Source organism: Maniola jurtina, chromosome 14 (assembly GCF_905333055.1).
Source record: "Maniola jurtina chromosome 14, ilManJurt1.1, whole genome shotgun sequence".
NCBI lineage: Eukaryota > Metazoa > Arthropoda > Insecta > Lepidoptera > Nymphalidae > Maniola > Maniola jurtina.
This window is the reverse complement of record NC_060042.1, coordinates 12,299,177-12,321,266: the sequence shown is the minus strand read 5'-3', so window position 1 is coordinate 12,321,266 and position 22,090 is coordinate 12,299,177. Positions and strand designations below refer to the sequence as shown.

At 38.5% G+C, this 22,090-nt stretch overlaps 2 protein-coding genes across 3 annotated transcripts; one reads left to right on the top strand and one right to left on the bottom strand.

Annotated features, from left to right (window-relative positions):
* Window positions 1-897: 897 nt before the first annotated feature.
* Window positions 898-17,954, bottom strand: LOC123871835 (cryptochrome-1). Its single transcript, XM_045915831.1, has 13 exons — window positions 17,709-17,954; window positions 11,289-11,435; window positions 9,112-9,258; window positions 8,080-8,267; window positions 7,339-7,455; window positions 6,394-6,527; window positions 5,519-5,614; window positions 4,785-4,858; window positions 4,160-4,286; window positions 3,510-3,692; window positions 2,728-2,895; window positions 2,046-2,169; window positions 898-1,370 (listed from the first exon to the last, which is right to left on the bottom strand). The coding sequence occupies exons 2-13, from the start codon at window positions 11,416-11,418 to the stop codon at window positions 1,251-1,253; spliced, it is 1,608 nt and encodes a 535-aa protein (XP_045771787.1). The 5' UTR covers window positions 11,419-11,435; window positions 17,709-17,954; the 3' UTR covers window positions 898-1,250.
* Window positions 11,869-21,889, top strand: LOC123871856 (39S ribosomal protein L12, mitochondrial). Of its 2 annotated transcripts, XM_045915858.1 has the most exons (4): window positions 11,869-11,880; window positions 20,561-20,693; window positions 20,825-21,104; window positions 21,618-21,889. In XM_045915858.1, exons 2-4 carry the CDS (start codon window positions 20,617-20,619, stop codon window positions 21,819-21,821), a joined length of 561 nt encoding a protein of 186 aa, XP_045771814.1. In that variant the 5' UTR covers window positions 11,869-11,880; window positions 20,561-20,616; the 3' UTR covers window positions 21,822-21,889. The 2 variants fall into 2 exon arrangements, with proteins under 2 accessions (XP_045771814.1, XP_045771813.1); XM_045915857.1 differs by lacking the exon at window positions 11,869-11,880 and having other exon boundaries at window positions 20,514-20,693.
* Window positions 21,890-22,090: the final 201 nt, after the last annotated feature.

The window sequence follows — 22,090 nt, the reverse complement described above, 5'->3', positions numbered from 1 at the left end:
CCTTCTAATATGATGTTATGATTTGTTATGATTTGAGTGGCGCCAACTATCTAATCAGTAACTTCTATACGTTTATAGATAATTAAGATGGGCCAAGCTTACAATACATTACAATGAGCCCAAGTGAAGTATATTCTAATACCAGTGCTAATTAAATTCTACACAAATCTCTAAACTATAGGTTTACCGTTGTACCGAGTCGTCCTGTGAGGTAGGGCACGGGTTGCGAGAGAGTGACAGGGCGATGTGGAATAGTTAAGTTTCCTTCTCTCTCGCACATTCTAACAATTTCAATGATATAGAAGATTCAGTACACTTTTAACAAATATGGCTCGGCTAAGTCCTAAACATTAAAATTACGTTCATTTTGGACATGTTTTATCGTAATATACTTACCTAATTTTGATATTGTAAAATGGGGGTGAAAAATGAAGAATGGTTTCCCCACTTTTTCCCTGTGATATTAATATAAAATATATCTAAAATAAACGCAACTTTATTATTTAGGACTTGGAATTGGAAAGGATTGAACATTTTTACAAATGTTGCTCACATTTTGTGAAAATGTACCGATTCTTTCACTATCATAAAAAAAATTCGAATGCGCGAAAGAGAAGGAAACTGAGCTAACCAAAGATGTAAAAATGTATAAATCAAGGAATTCAACATCGCTGTCACCCTCCCGCAACCCGCACCCTACCCCAAGCCATCCAGTCAAGCGGTACACCAACAAAGCAACTAATACGTCTCAAAATAGTTCTATCTTTTCTGCAAGGAATGTAATAAATTATATTCTGTCTACAAAGAGAAGTTAGTATAGGGCTCTCTACGTAATCCCATACAAATGACAAAGACAAGCAACTCAGTGGGCGTTAACCATTTTGAGGCACCAACCAATCACAAACGAAACTATAATTGTGAATTAAATTTCGAATCTTTTTGAAAACATGTATGTATGTGTATATATACTTTATTGCACCACAAAACACAAATGATAGATAGCTTACAAAATACATGTACTTACTGTAGGTATGTGTGATTGGTTAGCCACTCAAAATGGTTAACGCCCACTGAGTTTTTGTCTTCGTCATTTGTATGGATCATGTAAAAGAGAGAGCCCTATACAAACTTCTCTCCTTAGATAGAACACCTGTCATTTTGTTTGGTTTAGAGATTTCGTACAACAGAACAAACAGCAATGTACTGGTCTCGGTCGTCTGCGGCAGGCGTCACGGAAGGTCATTATAAGCTTAGGAGTCAGTGTTGACCACTATCTGGTTCTCGTCACCGAGCCACATGAACTGACGGACTTCGTCCTCGGACGACGGACAGCAGTGGGGCGGCGCCTTCTCTAGCACGCGACGTAACTCCTGAAGATAAATAAAAATCACGTAAATAATGGGTGACGGCTCTACTCGCGTGGTTGTCGGTGTATGCCCGACTAATTTTGAAACCGTTTCGGGTCTTTTTTCAATGCGTCTATGCTCGCGACGCGGCGGCCAAGAGACTTTGCACCAAGCGGGCTACGACATGCAAGGGTGTTTTAATAAATGTGACAATGGATGGACGCTGCCTTCAGCGTGGAACCCGCTTTTTAACACTAAGATAGCCAGCGTGGCGGACCATAAACGTAGTATTTGTACTGTATACAATAGATATACCACATTGTCACATGTACGGTCGGCCTCAGAATTCGAGTAGCAATTCCGCGAAACTAATGCATCAAAATCCTGTCACTGTTATGACCTTTTTCTATAGACACGCCACACACACCTAATGCATATGCATAACTGTGCCACGCGAATATAATTATTAAGATGCTAAACAACTAACAGCCTTTGACTGTATGCGAGGCTGGATACGTCGACCGACCGTCTGAAGGTAGACGCGGTGTGGATGGGACGTGCCTCTGCACTCAAGCTGCGTGTGGTAGTGAGACAGTGAAACACCAATCGATCACTACAACGGCCTAAACTCTCAAACTCATTCTGAAAGAAGACCCGTGCCTGAGTCGGCGATGGTTTGATCATGATGACGACACTGACCTGCATGGCGCTGCGGTTGCGATGCGCGGCGGCGCGGTGGTCGACCACCGGCGCGGGGTAGTCGCGGCCGATGATGCACTCCGCCTTCTGCTGCACGTCCAGCGGCGCGCGCCATGGCTCGTAGCTGCGAACGGAAATAACTACATCAAACCGAGATCGATCACAATAACTGTTAAATATTCTATCCTTTTCCACTGGGAGCATTATGAAAAGAATAGCAATACATTAGATTTGCCCTTTTAGTTTGGTTTAGAAATAACATCTAACAGAGCAACTATTGTCGTACCCACTCCTGGCACAAGCGTTACGCCTTATTGGAGGGGAAAGGGGAGTATTAGTCATGATTAGCATGGCTAATATTCTTTCAAAAAACCACACTGATTGAGCTCGACTGCGTCTCAAGGTTCCACATTCTGACACCCACATCCACATCACACAAATGACGACACCCACACCTCTACCACTCTCTACTCTATACACCCACACCCACATTACGGTGTCGTAGTCGCTATAATTATATGTGTGGATGTCTTCATTTGTGTGTGGATGTACACACCCACATGACAACCTCACCCGCATGACACCTACACCTACATGACACCCACGCCCACATGACACCCACACCCACGTGACACACACAGCCCGCGCACACGGACTTTTGCTACATTGACTCAATACTCACATGTATTCGACAGGCATCTTGGCCAGCTCGGGCACGTAGCGGCGCACGTAGTGGCCCGAGGGCTCCAGGCGGCGGCCGAGGCGCACCGGACACGCGCACTCGCCCGAATCCAGCAGCGCCTCGAACGCGCTGGAGGACACCCACATCCAGTTGCCGGCGCAGACTGACCTGGGGAACAAAGTATGACCTCTTTGTAGACCTTCCGTTTAAAAGTGAACGCACACTTATCCGAGCCGTACGTCGAATCGTTCGAATCTTTGACGCACGGAAATGTGCGAGGTTTCATGAGAATTCATATCCAGAATTCTAAAATTCGTTTCGTTGGCTCTCAGCCGTCAATTGATTTATTCCAGGCCTGGATAACCCTCCACCTCCCATGGCCCCACCAACCTCTCGGTCATATGGGCCGAATCGCGGGAGAACCCCTCGGTACTAGCTCTCGGCGTGGTTCTCAGGCTTTCTTGACTCCCTACAAGTTGTTTATCTTAGACCTTGTCCCTATGAGTCTTTCTCCCCTTACTGGGGAAGACGTACACGAAAACACAGATCCCCGCGTACCACGCAGTCCGGATCCTTTCTCTATCTCAAACATTCACTGGGGCCTTACTACCATCACTTAAAGTAGTAATTTTTGAATATTGTTTTGACATTTTCATATACAACTTGTATGAAACTGTCAAAACAATATTAAAACACTACTTTAGGCGGTGGTAGTAGGGCCCCAGGTCCATGATCACGGCGCCTAGCCTCGAAAGTAATGTACCTACTATAAACTCACTTACCAATCAGCATCAAGTAAGTATTTGAGGAAGTGTTGCAACCCGTGTTCCCAGGACAACCACAGCGTACCGCGCGTGAGGAACGACGCAACGGTGTTACGCACGGCGTGGTGCAGCCAGCCCTCTGTGCGCAGTTGACGCATCGCCGCGTCTACGAACGGGAACCCCGTACGACCTTCCTTCCATCTGCCGGTAAAAAACTCCATGAGGTGGTGAATAGCAGCGTCGCATCGCAAAAATTGTAGATCATACAATTATCTAAAAAAATTGTCTTATATTATTTTAAGAACCACCATTACTGAGATATCGCGATTCTAAAAGTTTTCCTTAAAATTTTAGAATCGCGATATCTCAGGAGTGGTGATTCTTAGGGAAATAAGTCTAAGAACAATTTTTGTAGATAATTATATGATCTACAATTTTTGTGTGACATATTTTATGATAAAACTTACCGTTTAGCTGGAAAATGCAAAACACCAATTTATGCAAATGTGGGATCTATGGGGACTTTTCACAATTCATTTATTTATATTGATGTTCCCAAAATTCGTACCAATTTTTAGTTCTATGCGAATTATTGTATCCTTGAATGTCTATTTTGACCCGACTATAATATAATTTATATCCCATAGTGAAAATAAGCTTAAACGTACCTTTCCAACTCATCGCCCTCTGGCTCCTTCCACGGAATGTCGAGGCAGATGGGGTTGCCCGCCATCTGCGCGTACTGCGGGTTGTTCACGCTCATCGTGTAGAAGTACTCGCGCCAGATCAGCTGGCCTGATCACAGCACAATAGGTATTATAAGCCTATTATTGTTCTGAGACAGTTTTTTTTGAAGAAGATGGTAATGAAAAAAGAAACGCCCGGTTGAGTTTTTGGTGGGTTAAAACCTCCCCTATAACTTTGGCTACAAAATGTTTCCTCGTGAGTAACGTAGCAAGGATGTCCACGGGTCAGAACAACCTCGCGATCCCTATTCTCAATGTCCCTATATACGTGTAGGGACATTGAGAACAGGGTTCGCTCTATATAGATCATACACTCTATTTTCTCTAAGAAATGAAACATGCGTCACACTAAACACTGGAGTTTTATTTACTAGTTCTACAAAATTCGGTAAAAAAATTGACCCTCCAAAAACCATTTGTATAACTACATAATATTATATAATTTTATGAAGAATCAAGAGGGTATAGTTCTTATCAGTATTATCAGTCAACAATTTGTCAGGAAATTGAGACCGTTTTATGAGAGAAAAGAACAATGTAATCTTACCAGTAATAAATTGACTGGAGCCCAGACGCCCCTGATGGACCTGTTGGAACAGATCTTGAAGGCACCAGTAGAACCTAAAAGTGATTTAAATAAAATACTTAACGCAACAAAAACTAAACATTTCCAGCCTTTTATGTGCCTGAAAATGGTTTATCAAAATAGATACATGAAATAAAATGTTCAAAACACTGAAGTATCCATGAAGATTTTCCTCCCTCTCAGACGAAAAAAAAAATGTCAGAGCTGACCAAAAGTCTTGTGTGCTTCAGGAGTTCGATTATGCTAAAATAATAGCTACAGTATGGCGATCGCAATCATCTCTGATTGGTTGATGCTCGCTCACTATTGGCTAAAATTCATTGTTGCAACAAGAATATTATACCTAAAGCCGGACAATCAGAACAATTGCGATTGTAATAATGATTGATGCAAGTTTTCCGGAATCAACCAGCTGGTTTTCTTTATTCTTTATGTTTATTTTTCCCATTTGATCCCCATCTGTACAAATGAAACCATAAAAGCTAAATAATTGATACTTGGTACATTTAATAAGTTTTTTGAGGACACCTTATATTGAAAATTTCAGCTTTCTAGCGTCATCCAGACCAAGCTATGACGGTTCGAAAATACGACGAAACGCTTCGAAACAAGGTACGTAGTGCTCCGTCTGCCGTTTGGCTCGTCTTGGCTTGTCGTCTCTGATTGATTTAAATTTTAATAAGTATAAAACTTACCGGCGCACAGACAAGCAGCCGAAACGAAGCGCAGGGCTCAAAGATATCGGCCGGCTCAAGAGATCCGGGTTCCCATGCGTTGGCAGATACGAGCCCCTGAAAAAAAAAAAATATATACTTATTGCAAAATTATGCCTGTGTGTTTCAAGGTGAATCTTCAGTTTCAATTTATGGATAGTTTCATAGTAATTTATTTTGCAATGGAGTTGTAGGTTTGTTATTGTTGTTCTTCCGACGCAAAAAGCCTTTGTGAATCTTGACCTCCGCAAAATCTGGGGCCCTACTACCATTGCTTAAAGTAATAATAATGTTTCAATATTGTTTTGACATTTTCATACAATCTTTGTATGAAAATGTCAAAAAAATATTAAAACATTATTACTCTAAGGGGTGGTAGTAAGGCCCCTGAACCTCATTTGCTTATATAATATCAACTTTTCTTTTCCGTAAATCCTTTCTACACAATCTATTGGTATTTTTCTGGATTTCCTTTTATAAACATTTATATCACTTTTACCCCTCTATTATTCGATAATCGTCTCATTCATTTTCTGTATGCCATAATTTACAACGCCACACTACCATTTGCTTAAGTTTCATTTAGACCATAGCAACATATTGCGACATTGCTGCATGCCACAGGGCCGCATGGTACAATAATGCACATGGTCCCTTACCTTTCCGCGCCTTAAGTAAATGTTTCTGCAAGATAAAGAATTGGAATTTATGATATGTCAAGACTTTTAAGACTAACTAAAGGAAAAAATTTGGTGAACAGATTTTACTAAGAGCCAGCAAAAAAATTACCAGAACCTCTGAAATAGTACAGACGGACAGATAATATATATTAAATGAAACACTGTACTAGTAATTACTTGCAAAACGTCTCATACTCCACAGCGAGGCGGTTCTGCATCTGGACCAAGGCAGCAGTTTCTCCGCCCACCCAGCGTATCATGCGGATATCCTCATGTTCCAAAAATATTCCCAAGTCTTCTGGTTTTGGAGCCTGCCAAAAATAATAACAAAATTTCATTTAACATCTTGTTATTATTTTGTGAAACGAAATCGCTATGTAACGAAAAGACAATTATTGTCAACAGATTTTATATTTAAAAAAACATCTAGGATATTTATGCTTCAATAAAAGTACACATTACACAGCCAAATTGAGAAACTCTCTTTAAGTGTTCTATTTCCTTTATAACGGGGAGTAAACTGAGGAACTGTTTGACCTTATTCCACTCTTCTTTTTCTACAACCATACCGCACAACCACACCCAAATGTTCATTGGCCGAGGTAATTTCCCTTCGACGGTATTACCACAAATTTTTAACATGGGGTTATTCAATGGGCAGATCAACACATTCCTGAAAAGCCGGCAAAGAATTGATAGTTCCTCTGGTGCCTTAAATGTCAAAGTATCTGAGTTTTCCAAAACATCATTTTCAAACATCATTTTCAAATAAATAATTATGTATCTAGGCAATGTCCATCTTGACAGCTAGACATTTGTCAATTGACATAATATTATGAACCTAACGGTCTGTTTCAAAGTAACAAGAAAACTAGAAAAGAGCTGATATCTTTTAAACAGCTGAACCATTTTTTTGGATTATACCTAAGAACACTCTCGATCAAGCCACCTTTCAAACAAAAAAACTAAATTAAAATCGGTTCATTCGTTTAGGCGCTACGATGCCACAGACAGATACACAGATACACACGTCAAACTTATAACACCTGTCTTTTTGGGTCGGGGGTAAAAAAAAGAGTCCTCTTTTAATGAAGTCAATTTAAAAAATATGTATATTCGTACCTTGTCAAATATGGTAAACTCCTGGTAGAAGCTGTCGGGAAGGGCCACAAAGTTGACTCCTCTTAAATCCACGTCATCTACAGGTCGCGGCGGATTGCCGATGATGGCTACGGTATGCTGAAAAAGAGCACAAACCTTTATGATATACTGGCTTTTGCTCGCTACTTCGTCCGCGTCATATCAATTGAACAGTCGGGGATAACATAGCTAATTATTTATTTAGAACTCTTTATTCCTTGCAAGATTTTATTCCTTAACTTAAGAGTGAACCGTACTTTTGACATGGAAATTGACAAATATGGCGAATGAGTTCTTTTAATTTATGCATTAGGTATATATTATACTAGCTGACGCCCGCGACTTCGTCCGCGTGGATTTAGGTTTTTCAAAATCCCGTAGGAACTCTTTGATTTTCCGGGATAAAAAGTAGCCTATGTGTTAATCCAGTGTATAATCTATTCCGAATTTCAGCCAAATCCGTTCAGTAGTTTTTGCGTGAAAGAGTAACAAACATACACACAAACTTTCGCCTTTATCATATTAGTGTGAATAGTGATGGTTTGACAACGGTGTCAAAATATAAGAACTCTTATAGGTCGGTTAACCTCAACCTCAACCTAGAGACTCACTAGATAAAATACTTATTTTTACCACAAATTATTCGGAGGTCAAAATGTTCACTTACGTACTAAAACTGTTTATATAGTATTAGTCCGGGAACTTGCTACGACGTAGACTTACCAAAAACATCTGATAGGTAAGGGGTGGGATGCCCCCATTGGCGCGTATGATGACGTCAGGGTCCCAAAGCGTGTGGGAAACATTCTCACGACACCCCACACCTATCTCACGACAGAGGCTCTTGACGCACTCGTCTCTAGCGCGCCATATCGGTTCGCAATCCTGCTCGAAGCAAATCTTACGGATCCCTGACGAGAGAAATTGATGGTTGTATAAAAACATCTGATAAAAAGGATGGGATATCTCCATTGGCGCTTATGATGACGTCAGAGTTCCACATCGTGTGAGACACGCTCTCACGACACTCCACCCCTATCTCCCGACAGACGCTCTTGACGCATTAATCTCTACCATGCCATAATGGCTCAAAGCAAATCTTACGGATCCCTGAAGCGAGAAGTTAATGGTTGAACAAAAACATCCGATAGGTAAGAGGTGGGACCGCAAGACATCCTCAAGGTCTACACCCGTACGTTCGAAATTCCACGGTCTCGAACGAAGTGATTTCTTTCTCGTTTTTAATTCGAACCGGCATCAGCTTTCCTCTCCATTTTTGATATAGATACCTTCATGTCAAGAGTGAATAGGCATCTTCTAGAGAAGATGTGCATTTTAAACACAAACATGGATTGTCCAATTTGACCCAATTTGAATAAATGACATTGTCTTTGTCACAAGCAAAATTATTCCCGCTTTTTAGCTCTCTTTGGCATATTATTGTAAATTGAATACTTGAAAAGAGCAACCGCCGAGTTTCTTGCTGGTTCTTCTCGGTAGGAACGGCATTCCGAACCATTGGTGGATTATTTTGACGATTCAAAAGCACTTGTAAAAGTTTAATTGAATAAAAATATTTTGAATTTTGAATTTTTTTTTGAATTTTGAAGGAGTTTTGAAGGAAATACCGCTTTTAAATCGGATCCAGCTTAACCATCACGAACCAAGAAACTATTCGAAATATCTACGTGTTACTTATACCTTATAATATATAATCAAATACCTACAATCCACATAATATTCTGCTTTACTCACCAAACTCCTCCCACAGGCGTCTGAACACAGCCTCAGGCTTGCCCTTGATCATGTGCAGTCTGCCGCCGTACTTCTTGAACTGGTTGTCCAGGTCTTGCAGAGCTTCCAGTAGGTAGCGCATGCGGTTGTAACCTACCACTTTGGTACCTACAACAAAGCAAAAATTAAATCCCTACTTACATACTAATATTATAAATGGGAAAGTGTATCTGTCTGTCTGATAGCTTTTCACGGCTCATCTGTTCAAAAGATTTTGACGGAATTTGCCACAGTAATAGCTGGCATTCCGGGGAAGGGCATAGGCTACTTTTTATTCCAGAAACTCAAAGAGTTCCCACGGGATTTTAAAAATCTTAAAATTAAATCCCTACTTCCCTATTATTATAAATGGGAAAGTGTGTCTGATAGCTTTTCACGGCTCATCCGTACAAAAGATTTTGATGAAATTTGGCATAGAAATAGCTTGCATTCCGGGGAAGGGCAGAGGCTACTTTTTATTCCGGAAAATCAAAGAGTTCCTTATTTAGTACTAAATATATTATAGTACCATACAAATTCAAACATCTAGTACTAAATTAAATAAGGTACCATATGAATTCATACAGAATAAAAAACCGGTCAAGTGCGTGTCGGACTCGCACACGAAGGGTTCCTTACCATTGTATTTGTTTTTTTAAATTTCAATTCTCTACCTATTACGGTTCAATAGATACAGGCAGACGGACGGACGGACGAATAGACAGCGGAGGTAATAAGGTCCCGTTGGCACCCTTTGGATGCTGAACCCTAAAAAGTATCCGCTTCGAATTTACTCCTTTAATTATGTAAAATTCATTTCGTATTAAATCTAACCCACAACTGACTCTGGGTCATTCTGAAATTCTGAATCCACCTTTTGCAAGCACAATTTTTTTTTAAGAGTTACCTGTTGAACTTCTTGGTGGGATGAAATAAGATGGACAATCGGAACGAGTTGTGGGTTATAATTTATTTGAATATTCAAAAACTCTTCTAAAAGTTTCATCATCATCATCATCATCATCAGCCTGTGGACGTCCACTGTTGGACAATAGGCCTTCCCTATAGAGCGCCACCACACCCGGTCCTCAGCCTTCCTCATCCAACCACTTCCCGCCAGCCGCTTTATATCGTCGGTCCATCGTGCTGGAGGGCGTCCCACACTACGTTTGCTTAAACGCGGTCTCCACTCAAGGACTTTCCGGCTCCAACGGCCATCGCCTCTACGACAGGCATGACCTGCCCACTGCCACTTCAGCTTGCTAATAGTTTGGGCTATGTCAGTGACCTTGGTTCTCCTGCGGATCTCCTCATTTCGGATCTTATCCCTCTTATCTTCTAAAAGTTTATTTGAATCGAAAAGATTCCATTTATAATTAAAGTTAAATTGGCGCTGTTATACTTGTGACTTTCATAGCTGGGCCACGTGTAGTCTTTCAATTGAAATCCACGTGCAGAAATTTCCAGACTGCAGTCACGCGGTAATTCCTTCAACTCCTATAACTGCTGAACAAACTAACAACTGTTGCCGACGAAGCATAAAGCACGAAACATACCTACGGAGTGGAGTGGAAGCGAGTGTTTTTGTTAACAAATTAAACTGTGCTTCATTTATAGTGAGATACGGTAGTGGTATATTGAACTTTGCGGGTATCATCTAGCCTAGTTATTCAATAGGGGTCACGACTCTCAGAAATGAAGATCACAATACAAAGAGACCCTTACCTAATCGAGTTTCAATTTTTATGTCAGTCATATAGTGGTAGTCCTACTCTTGCTATATGAAACGATACACAGGAATTTTGCGGGCATTATCTAGTTACATTCAATAGGGGTCACTTCTCTGAGCAATAAGTCACCGATTTAATCGAGTTTCATTGCTCGGTCACGTGTAGTCTTTCAATTATTGAAATCCACGTGCAGAAACTTCCTTACTGCAGTCACGCGGTCGATTTCTTCAAGTCCTATAACTGGCGCACAAATAATGACTTTTGCCTGCGAAGTAAAGCACGACACATACCTACGGAGTAGAGTGAAGACTAGTATTTTTAATAACAACCTAAACTGAGCTTTGTTTTGATATACTTTCTTACTTATACGGTGGAATTATGTTCTTTGACGAAAACCTTATCTTTACTACTCTTTGGGATACGCCTTACCAGCAGTTTCTCCATCGAATATAAAGACGGGGAAGAAGGGGACGCTCTTGTCCTCTAGAGCGGTGTTGAGAGACGGGTTGTCGTGCAGTCGCAACCCGTGACGGAACCACAGCACGCTGCCACCGAGCATCTTGGTTTCCTGCTAGTCTGCAACACAATAGCAATGATGAGTAGGTACTATAGTCAAATCAAGGGTTTTTTATCCAACTCAGCTTAGTTGGAGAGCTTGCATGAAATACATAGATGTGACGTCATAAACGTTGACGACATGGTATACGTGATTTTTATAACTAAATTCACGCGGAGAAATCCTGGGCATCATCTAATTATTCTAATTCATGCGAAAGTGTAACTGTCTGTCTGTCTGCTAGCTTTTCACGGCCCAACATTTTACCCGATTTTTATGAAATTTGGTATGTACAGAGTTGGCTTACATCCCGGGAACGGACATAGGCTACTTTTCATCCCGGAGTTCCCACGGGATTTTATGAACCTAAATCCTCGTGAACAAAGTCGCGGGCATCAGCTATTTAATAATATTTATGTTTCACAATTTCCTATTCCGCAGTTTCGCTGAACATTTACGAAGTAGGTCAGACCGATTCAATAGGTGCATACCTATTTCATAGCAACATGATTATGTACCTACATCGGAACTTGCACTGTACCAGGCAGCCGTCAGAAACAATGGTTCGAACACGTCCAAAGCATAACACGTATATACAAACTGCAATAGGGCTGCACATGCTTCTTTAATAAACTGTTGTAATTGTTACGTATTCTAGGATCAAACATCATCATCTCAATCTTCCACCGACAGACTACTGAGTACGAGTCTCCTCTCAAAATAATGCTTTAGCCATAGACCACCACACTGGCTAAGTGCAGACTATAAACACCATCGAGAACATTAAAAAAGAACTCTCAGACAAAGTTTTCCTTACAATGTTTGATGTATGGTGAAGGCATCATAGTTAATGTTTAAAATGGACAATACTCCGAAAAATTAGAGATGTGATGCGTGCCCGGGATCAAACCTCGGATTCCCAAATAGGAGGCTAATATCTTTAACAACTAGGTACACTATCACTGCTCGCCGCAAACTAAATAGAGTTTTCTTAAATTGAGTAGATAAGCTCTTTCAAAGCTTTGAATCTATTAAGTAGTTACTAGATGATGCTCGTGACTTCGTCCGCGTGAATTTAGGTTTTTTTTTGAAATCCCAAAAAACTCTTTGATTTTCCGGGATAAAAAGTAGTCTATGTAACATCCAGGGTATTATCTATCTCTGTTCCGAATTTCAGCGAAATCTGTTCAGCAGTTATTTGCGTGAAAGAGTAAAAAACATACTCACATACCTACACACAGACTTTCGCCTTCATAATAATAATAATAATAAGTGTGATTTTAGTACACACCTTCCGCTTTAATTTTACAAGTGTAAATTAAAAAATTTTAACAACCCCGATAAGTGAAGGTTACAGTAATAACTAGAAAAGAGCTGATAACTTGCAAACAGCTGAACCGATTTTCTTGAATTATGCCTAAGAACACTCGATCAAGCCACCTTTCAAACAAAAAAAAACTAAATTAAAATCGGTTCATTAGTTTAGGAGCTACGATGCCACAGACAGATACACAGATACACACGTCAAAGTTATAACACCCATCTTTTTGGTTCGGGGTTAAAAACGTCTTCCCTCCCCTAAAGTTGCCTGGAGTAGGTCGATATTTAGCGATAAGGCCGCCTTTTGCATTCATATTCGTAACATGACTTGCGTTATGCGTATCACACTTAATATTATAAAGGAGAAAGTTTGTATGTGTGTGTGTGTGTGTGTGTATGTTTGTTACTCCTTAACGCAAAAACTACTGGACGGATTGGGCTGAAATTTAGAATGGAGATAGATTATACCCTGGATTAGCACATAGGCTACTTTTTATCCCGGAAAATCAAAGAGTTCCCACGGGAATTTTAAAAAACCTACATCCACGCGAACGAAGTCGCGGGTATCAGCTAGTTACTTTTATATTACTTCAAAACCAAGGGAAAATCAAGCTAAATAAAGGCTACATCAAGGGAAATGTGATACCTATGTAACTGTATGCATTTATGCTAGCCCTAGGAATAAGTAGGCACCTACTGCACGTGCAGCTGCAAAACATATTACCTAAGCTATGACCTATTTTGACACGTGAGCATATTGAATCAAAGTGTACCTAGGTAGGTAACTAAGATATAGAGATAGTTTATAGACTCTACCTACTGTTTGTATGTAGTTGTAGCCTGTAGGTACCTAGTACTCTGCTAGTACTGATTTATAGGTGAATCAGCGTGAATGAGACGGGCCAGCCCGCGAAATTCAAATTTAATTTGGTTTTTCGCAATTTGTAAACTAATACGACAACATAGGCTTATGGCATTTTAATTGCGCCAATGGCAGTATCATCCTCACAGGTTTATATAAAAATCTTTACTTGAAAGGGTCCAATTTAAGAAATTAGCTCTAGTATCGACTAATTTGTGAGATATAGTCGATACTAGAGCTAATTTCTTAAACGACGGCACGGGCATCAGATAAATATTAAACTTATGTACTTATTTAAATCGACTTTGAATATGTACAAATACCCTTCCTAATATAGTTTAACCTTTTATGGTTGCAACTTTATTTCTGAAGTTTATAATTAAAACAACAGAGTTTTCGAGAATTTGTACACTTTATTTGTTAAGTTGAACCATGACTTGAACACAATTGAACTTTGAAGTTTATTTTTGTACGGTAAGAAATTGCGAAAATGTCAGTTGCTGAAGAGAAACTTTCGGGTTTATTTCTGTATAGACGATTGTGAAAACTTTCACAGGTTTTTTTTATTCGACTGTGAGTGGTGAGCGCTGTGCTTTTATTAGTGGGAGGTCCCAGATTCGATTCCGGACAGGGACAGTTTGGGAATTTATAATTTTTAAATTCCTTCATGAATATGAAAAAACCGACCAAGTGCGAGTCAGACTCGCGCACTGAGAGTTCCGTACTGGGGTATTTTTTCCAAGATTTTGCACGATAAATCAAAAACTATTATACATAAAAATAAATAAAAATCTCTTTTAGGATGTTTAAATTTTCAAAGACAACTATACCAAGTGGGGTATCATATGGATATGAAAGGGCTTTACCGGTATATTCTAAAAAACAGATTTTCATTTATTTTTATGCATGCATGTTTTTGATTTATCCTGCAAAATGTCGGAAAATTACCTGTGTACGGAACCCTCAGTGTGCGAGTCTGACTCGCACTTGGCCGGTTTTTTATCTTAAATCAATGTTTTAGGCGATCAAAGAATCGATGCCTTCTGAAAGATTACGTATTTTCAGTACCGTAGAGTCTCCTAACTTCAACTTATATGCCTAACATCGGCTAAAATTTAAAAAATTCAATATTTTTTTTCCTTTTATGGAAACACTAATTGTAGTGATTTGGGAAGTATACATATTTAATCATGGCACCATTGCAATGTCATTTGTCAAAATATTGGTGGCCATTTTGTCACAATCGTGAGTAACTTCGGATCGCACACACGCTTCTTTTTTACCGACCCCGAAAATTTGTGTCATTACTCAATACTGCTAATCCATTACCAAAATTAAAAAAATCATTCAGATATGTTCGTTAACTACAGAAATATTAGGGCAGACAATGTTAGGATACAATCTGTAATGTGATGTTTTTCTAACTTCGTCTGCCCTTAGGGTCGTCAAAATTAGAATAAGAACTTTTTTTTTATGTACTATACTTATATGAAAAAGTACCAGGTCTGTATTTTTTCTTACTCTATACCCTCTATACCTATTTAAAACTGTTATGTATCTGAATAATTACAAAAACGTAGATATATTGTATAAATAACTATGTATTTCCTACATAACAAAATGTAAAGTAAGTTGATAAAAGAGTTGATTTCTGGCGCATTTAAGGAGTTTTAAATTAATGTTTGATAATAAAAGGTTTCTTTAAATATAAAGTTACTAGGTTTTCCTGCGGCGCTGCCTGCGTGAATGTTGTTTTTTTTTTTGATTCCGCATGAACCATGGCTTTTTCACGATAAAAAGTAGCCTGTGTGTTAAGTCAGGGTATAATTTATTTCCATTTCTAATTTCAGCCAAATAGGATAAACAGTTGAGACTTGTGATGTAGGAGAACTCCTGAAGGAGTATATTTTATCCTGAAATCCACGGTTTTCGCGGGATTTATGATAAACCAAAATTCACGCGAGCGAAGCCGCGGGCAAAACCTAGAAATTTTATAAGAAAAAACTTTTATTAACAGACATGCGCCAACTAAAAGTTCTAGAAATGAACTCAATTTTTATATTTGAAGAAAATTAACAATTACAAAATATACCACTATTTTATATTTGCAATAGTTGATTATTTTAATTTTTTTACAGGTAATCCTAAAACTCTAGACATGAATCGAGAATTCGTAAAAAAGAAAAAACGATCATATACAGTTGCTCACAGCCAAGACATGCTGGATTTAGCATTAGAATGCCTAAGAAAAAGACAGTTTTACGATTACTACGATTAAAGTGTTTAATTCATTCATCATATTTCATTTTTATTTACGATACCTTTGTGCCACCCCTGAATTTAAGAACGATTTTGGACAAAGTACGCCCTAACTTCGTCTACCTAAATAAAAGTATAAAATATATAAAATTAAAAGGCATTAAGATAGTGTATTTGGACTTTTGGATAATTTTATCTTATTTATATTTTTTTGATAAAATTGGCATTATGTTTAAAATTAATTTCCTATGCATAGATGAAGTTTGGAATTTCACCTTAACTTCGTCTATTTTTTTAACGGTCATTAGCTTGCCTAAACTATAAACAGTAGGTACACTTTCATACACACATAAAAAGAACTATTACCATTGGACGATGTTTGTCAGACGTAACAGATTTTTTTACATCCGATTGGCGGAAAATTTGAAAAAACGGTCAAAAGCAGACGAAGTTAGGGAACTCTACGGTATTCGTTTTTTATGCGATCAAAAAATCGATGCCTACTGAAATACTACGTAGGTAATTGTATTTTCACATATTGGTGTCCTATGCGATCTAAGAAAAGGTGCGTCCCTACTGAAAAATCATTAATTTTTACCTATTGGTGTTTTATACGATTAATGAATCGATGCCTACAGAAAAATTACGTATTTTCAGTATTGGTGTTCTATGCAGTCAAAAAATCAATGCCTTCTGAAAAATCCATACTTCCATACTAATATTATAAATGCGAAAGTGTGTCTGTCTGTCTATCTGCTACCTTTTCACGGCCCAACATTGTAACCGAATCTGACGAAATTTGGCACAGAGTTAGCTTATATCCCGGGGACGGACATAGGCAACTTTTTATCCCGGAAAATCAAACAGTTCCCACGGAATCTATAAAATTCTAAATCCACGCGGACGAAGTAGCGGGCATCTTCTAGTTATGTACATTTTCAGTATTGCTGTTTTATGCGATCTAAGAAGCGATATGCCTAAATTATGTATTTTCTGTATTGGTGTTTAAAACCTATTAATATTCAAATATACATTATCTTACTATGCAGTACTAAACATTTTTCATTTGACTGCTTTTCCATGCAAATTTTATAATAGATCCATAGTTTTAAAATTATTTGGATTTCTGTGATCTCTACCAAAGTGCAAAAAACCTAGTCCAAAAAAGATATTTTTGGTAAACTATTTATAAAGAAACATGTATTTGTCTGCTCCCTTCTCTATTTACTAAGTAGTGCCTTGCTAGGTTATCTATTATTTGAATTAAAAATTAGATTAACTATGATTTTGTTTTATTCTTTTGTCTGTGACTTCCCATTGAGGTACATAATATGTAATTGCACAACTGCGTAAAACAAAGGAGTTTTATTGATAAATTATAATAAAGTAGCCCTCTAATGTTAAAAGAATTATTGAAATAGGTTCAGTAGTTTCAGATTTTATCTATTACAGACAAGCAAATAAATCTTCCTTCTTTATGAGATATCGATTAAGATTTTTTTACTAGCTTCATCCAATAATTATAAATTATGTATTAAATAACAATAGCCTGAGGAGTATTATTTTAATCCTTTTGTATTAATTTATTTAAATGTGCTTGGTAATAGGACCTCTGATGGCTTCATGGTTGTAGGTAGGAGCACGAGCATCAGAAAATAATATGTATTTGTATATTACCCAATCACAGAATATCTTAGGGTCAGTCATAAGATCAATCATTCATCAAGTATAAGAAAAAGAAAATTACAGATAAGTGTGTAATGGGAATAAATTAGCCATACAATAACATGATATAATTATTGTACATAACATAAACACCACAGGAATGAGACCACGTAAAATCTTTTCTTACCTTTTAATTAATTTTTCCTAGAAGATCTGCAGGCAATTTGCACTAAGGTAAAATAAAACCTTTGCTTTACGACATTAGTTACAAAGTAACATTAGAGCGTAGAATGTAAAGGACAATATTATCTGCTAATTGAATTAATAAAACACGTCAGTTTCCTAAGAAAACGAACGGGAAATGCGAGAAATATAAATGAAAATCACAGACCATGATGAAAATAAACAACAAACAATGCAGCAAATGAAAATTCAAAACAAAGCAGTTGACATTTGACAATGTCGCTGTCGTCATAACAATGTCAGTGTCAAATTGACTTTGGCAATCAATTGAATTTGGCGAGGTAAATTCATCCTTTTTACCATTCCTTTATGGTGCGAGGCTTTGTGCTTTTAATAAGAAAGATGGCGGCATCCGTCCCATCGCTGTTGGTTGTACGTTTCGCCGTTTGGCGTCAAAATTAGCGTGTAAACACATAGTCTCTACCCTAAAGGATAAATTCCAACCTATTCAAGTTGGATTCGGCAGTAAAGGAGGTTGTGAAGCAGCAGTTCATTCGGCTCGTACATTCTTAGCGAATGGCGAGGTTGAGGTACTGCTGAAAGTAGATGTAAAGAATGCCTTTAATTCTTTGGACAGGGCAACTTTGCTGACCGAAGTCTCAACGCAACTTCCTGAAATTTATCCATATGTCTGGCAATGTTACAGCTCAGCTTCAAAATTATTTTTTGGAGATAGCGATATTAAGTCTTCTGTAGGCGTTCAGCAGGGGGATCCTTTAGGTCCGGCCCTGTTCAGCTTAGGGATCCATAACCATATTTCAAATTTAACATCTAAATTTAACATATGGTATCTTGATGATGGAACCATTGGGGGCAACGTGGATGACGTTCTAAAAGATCTTAACCATATTAAGCAACAGTTTGGCAAAATTGGTTTAGAACTAAATTTTTCGAAATGCGAATTGTTTTTCACAGAAAAACTGTCGCAAGATAGAATACGATTGGCCTCTGATTTATTTAACGAAATTACCCCTAGCATTAAGATACTCGATAAACATTCACTTTGCCTCCTTGGTGCTCCTCTTTATAATGAATCCATACAACCACTTTTGGATCAAAAAATTAGAACATTTTCGGCTAATACCGACAAATTGGGCGCTCTAAATTCTCACATTGCATTTTCGATCCTAAAATATTGCCTTTTCGTACCTAAATTAATTTATATCCTTCGCGCGAGCCCAATTTGGAAATTTCCTGGACTACTCGATAATATGGATGCCACCCTTAAAAGTACACTAGAACAAATTCTAAATTTAACTTTTGATGAGCACTCCTGGAACCAAGCTACTTTACCGGTCAAGTACGGTGGCATCGGCGTGAGGAAAATTTCCAGTGTAGCTCTTCCAGCTTTTCTGTCCTCTGTGCATAGTATAAGAGAGCTTAGCTCTCAAATTCTCAAATCAAATTCAATATCATTGACCTATGCCACAGAGGCCCTAGAGAGTTGGAAGGTCAGATGTCCCAATGTCGATATTCCAAAGGAACGTTCTACACAAAAACTTTGGGATTTGCCATTGGTTCAGCTGACACATTCAAATTTGCTGCAAAATCTTACAAGTGACAGAGATCAAGCCAGGCTCCTAGCATTATCGGAAAAGGAATCTGGGTATTGGCTTCATGCCTTGCCATCCAAAAATCTCGGCACCCTTTTAGATAATGAAAGTTTTCGTGTGGCTCTAGGTCTCAGATTGGGAACACCGCTGTGCCATCAGCACAGATGTCCGTGTGGAAAAGAGGTTGATAAATTTGGAATTCACGGACTCTCTTGCCAAAGGAGCGCTGGTAGGCTATTTAGGCATGGCTCTCTTAACGACACGATCAAAAGGGCTCTTGCCACCATAGACGTTCCTGCGCTCATTGAGCCGGCAGGGATTAGTCGGGATGATGGCAAGAGACCTGATGGATTGACGCTGGTTCCCTGGGAACGGGGACGGGCGCTAATGTGGGACGCAACGTGCGTTGACACATTGGCCCCGTGTCATATCAGGGAGACAGTATCAAGACCGGGAGCCGCAGCAGAAATGGCTGAAAACGGCAAGCGGCGCAAGTATGCCTCTCTTATTGAGAGTTACATTTTTGTTCCGTTTGCCGTGGAGACCCTGGGGCCATGGAGTCTTAGTGCAAAGAAATTTTTACGAGACATTTCACCGCGTTTAATAGCCTCATCGGGTGACAGAAGGGCTGGCTCATTTTTTGCGCAACGGATCAGCCTGGCTGTCCAACGCGGAAATGCAGCCAGTATTCTTGGCACCATTCCACGCGGGCATGATTTGTACAGTAATTAGATAAGGCTAGCTTTAAGTTTTATTGTAATATTTTCAATTGTCTATATATGTCATATAGGTCATTTGATGAAAAAATCAATGACATTATTTTACCTTTTTTTTTTTTCTTTAAATCTGGCTTTACTCTGATTAGCCAATGTCAAGTTTGTGATATTTTCAAGTTATTGAATTTATACAAGTATAGACTCCGTCTGCGCCGGCGCCCGCCGACACACGCGCAGCGCCCCTCTAGAGCGCTTCCCAGTCAGTTCCACCACCAAAAAACACCAACTAACACAAAAACCAGCCACTCTTAACAAAAAAAACACTCCAAACAAGCACAGCACGCGCGCCAGCAAACGCCATCACAGACGAAGTCCCATTATTTTACCTCAATGTTATAATTTTTCTTTTACGGAATCGAGCTACAGCTCTTTAGGTACTGGTCTGTGGTGTCAAGCAAAAAGTCTCAAAAAGGCTAGAACCCAGAGTCGTAAAACTAGGTTTAAAAAAAGTAAGCAAAAGTTACAAGAAAATCGGAAAATTTTGGAGGATATTCATTCGTAAAGAACTAGGAAAAGAAAAGTTATGATTTACACAGTAATGAACAGTTTCAAATTAGTAAGGAAAGTATCTGCACGCACATGGCGTTCTTTTTCACGATGGTAAATATTTGCTCTCTTAGGTTATGTTTCAAAAACAATTTTCTATTAATTATTTAATATCTTGAGCATGCATGTTGTTTCGAATTACATCATCGTTATTGTTATTTGATGAAACAATATTATGATTCCAGCACAGTTTTACAACAAGAAGTTTCAGAAGCTATATCACCACTCATAATTCCCCCACCTGAGGGTGTAGACAAACCAGTTTCACCCAAAATTGAGAAGATTGTGACAGATATCACAAACCTAAACCTGTTAGAAGTTTCTGAGCTCAGTCAGGTCCTGAAGAGAAGGTTGAATCTTCCTGATGCGCCTATGATGCCTATGGGTGGGTTTGCTGCTATGGCTGCTCCTGCTGCGCAGGATGAGGAAGAGGCTGCACCAAAAGCAGTCAAAACTAGCTTTACTGTAAGTTTGAACAACAGAAAAGACTTGTATAATCTGTACTTGACAGTCAAGGACCTCTCTTCAGTATAGTCTGTACATATCTAGTGCTTTTATTTATCTTAGTATTGACCAGTTATTTATCAGTCTGTTTACATAATATTGATAGCTTAGTTCACAATTGTCGATTTTACAGGAGAGTGGTTTAAAGTTCAGATTATGATTAGGATAAGTTAGTAGAGAATTTCAATATGGTTTCACACTTGATCGCAACTCTCAACCAGGTACTAAACTGTATTAAAAATATATAGTGTTTTTGTCCTAAATCGACAATTGTTGATACAATTATTATAACCAAGCTATCAATTTATGGTTAGGTACTGTTACAGTATTTTGACTAACAAAAAAAAAGCTAAATTGGTTTACACAAAGCGGTATTCACACCTCAGTTAAGCTTAAGGTTTAAGATTTTGGTCCAAAATGAATTAACCATACTACAATTTGCCTTTTAAATGGTGACTAATTTGTTTGTTTCAGGTGAAAATGACTAAATACGATGACAAACAGAAGGTAGCACTGATCAAAGAAGTAAAGAGTCTTCTAGAAGGCTTCAACTTGGTCCAAGCCAAGAAGTTTGTTGAAAGTGTACCCACAGTAGTCAAGGCAGACATTTCCAAAGATGAGGCAGAAAAGTTAAAAGAGGCACTGTCTAAAGTGGGAGCTGTTATAGAAATTGATTAGGACTTTAGATGTAGTTGTCGTTTAAGTATTTTGTGTAATTTAGAATTTAAAATATAAGCATTTAAAACTATTCTGTGATTTTTTGTTACCCTTTCCAAGCTTGTAAAATTAATGTCTGTGGTTGTTAGAGTTCTGAAGGAGTAAGAAAAAACATTTACCTACTTAAATTTGACCAACTTCTACTGTCCAGATTTTTTCTTTAGACACAATGAAATGATCCTTACATGAAACAGTTGATTGGCATTTAAAAAAAATCAATTTCATTGATT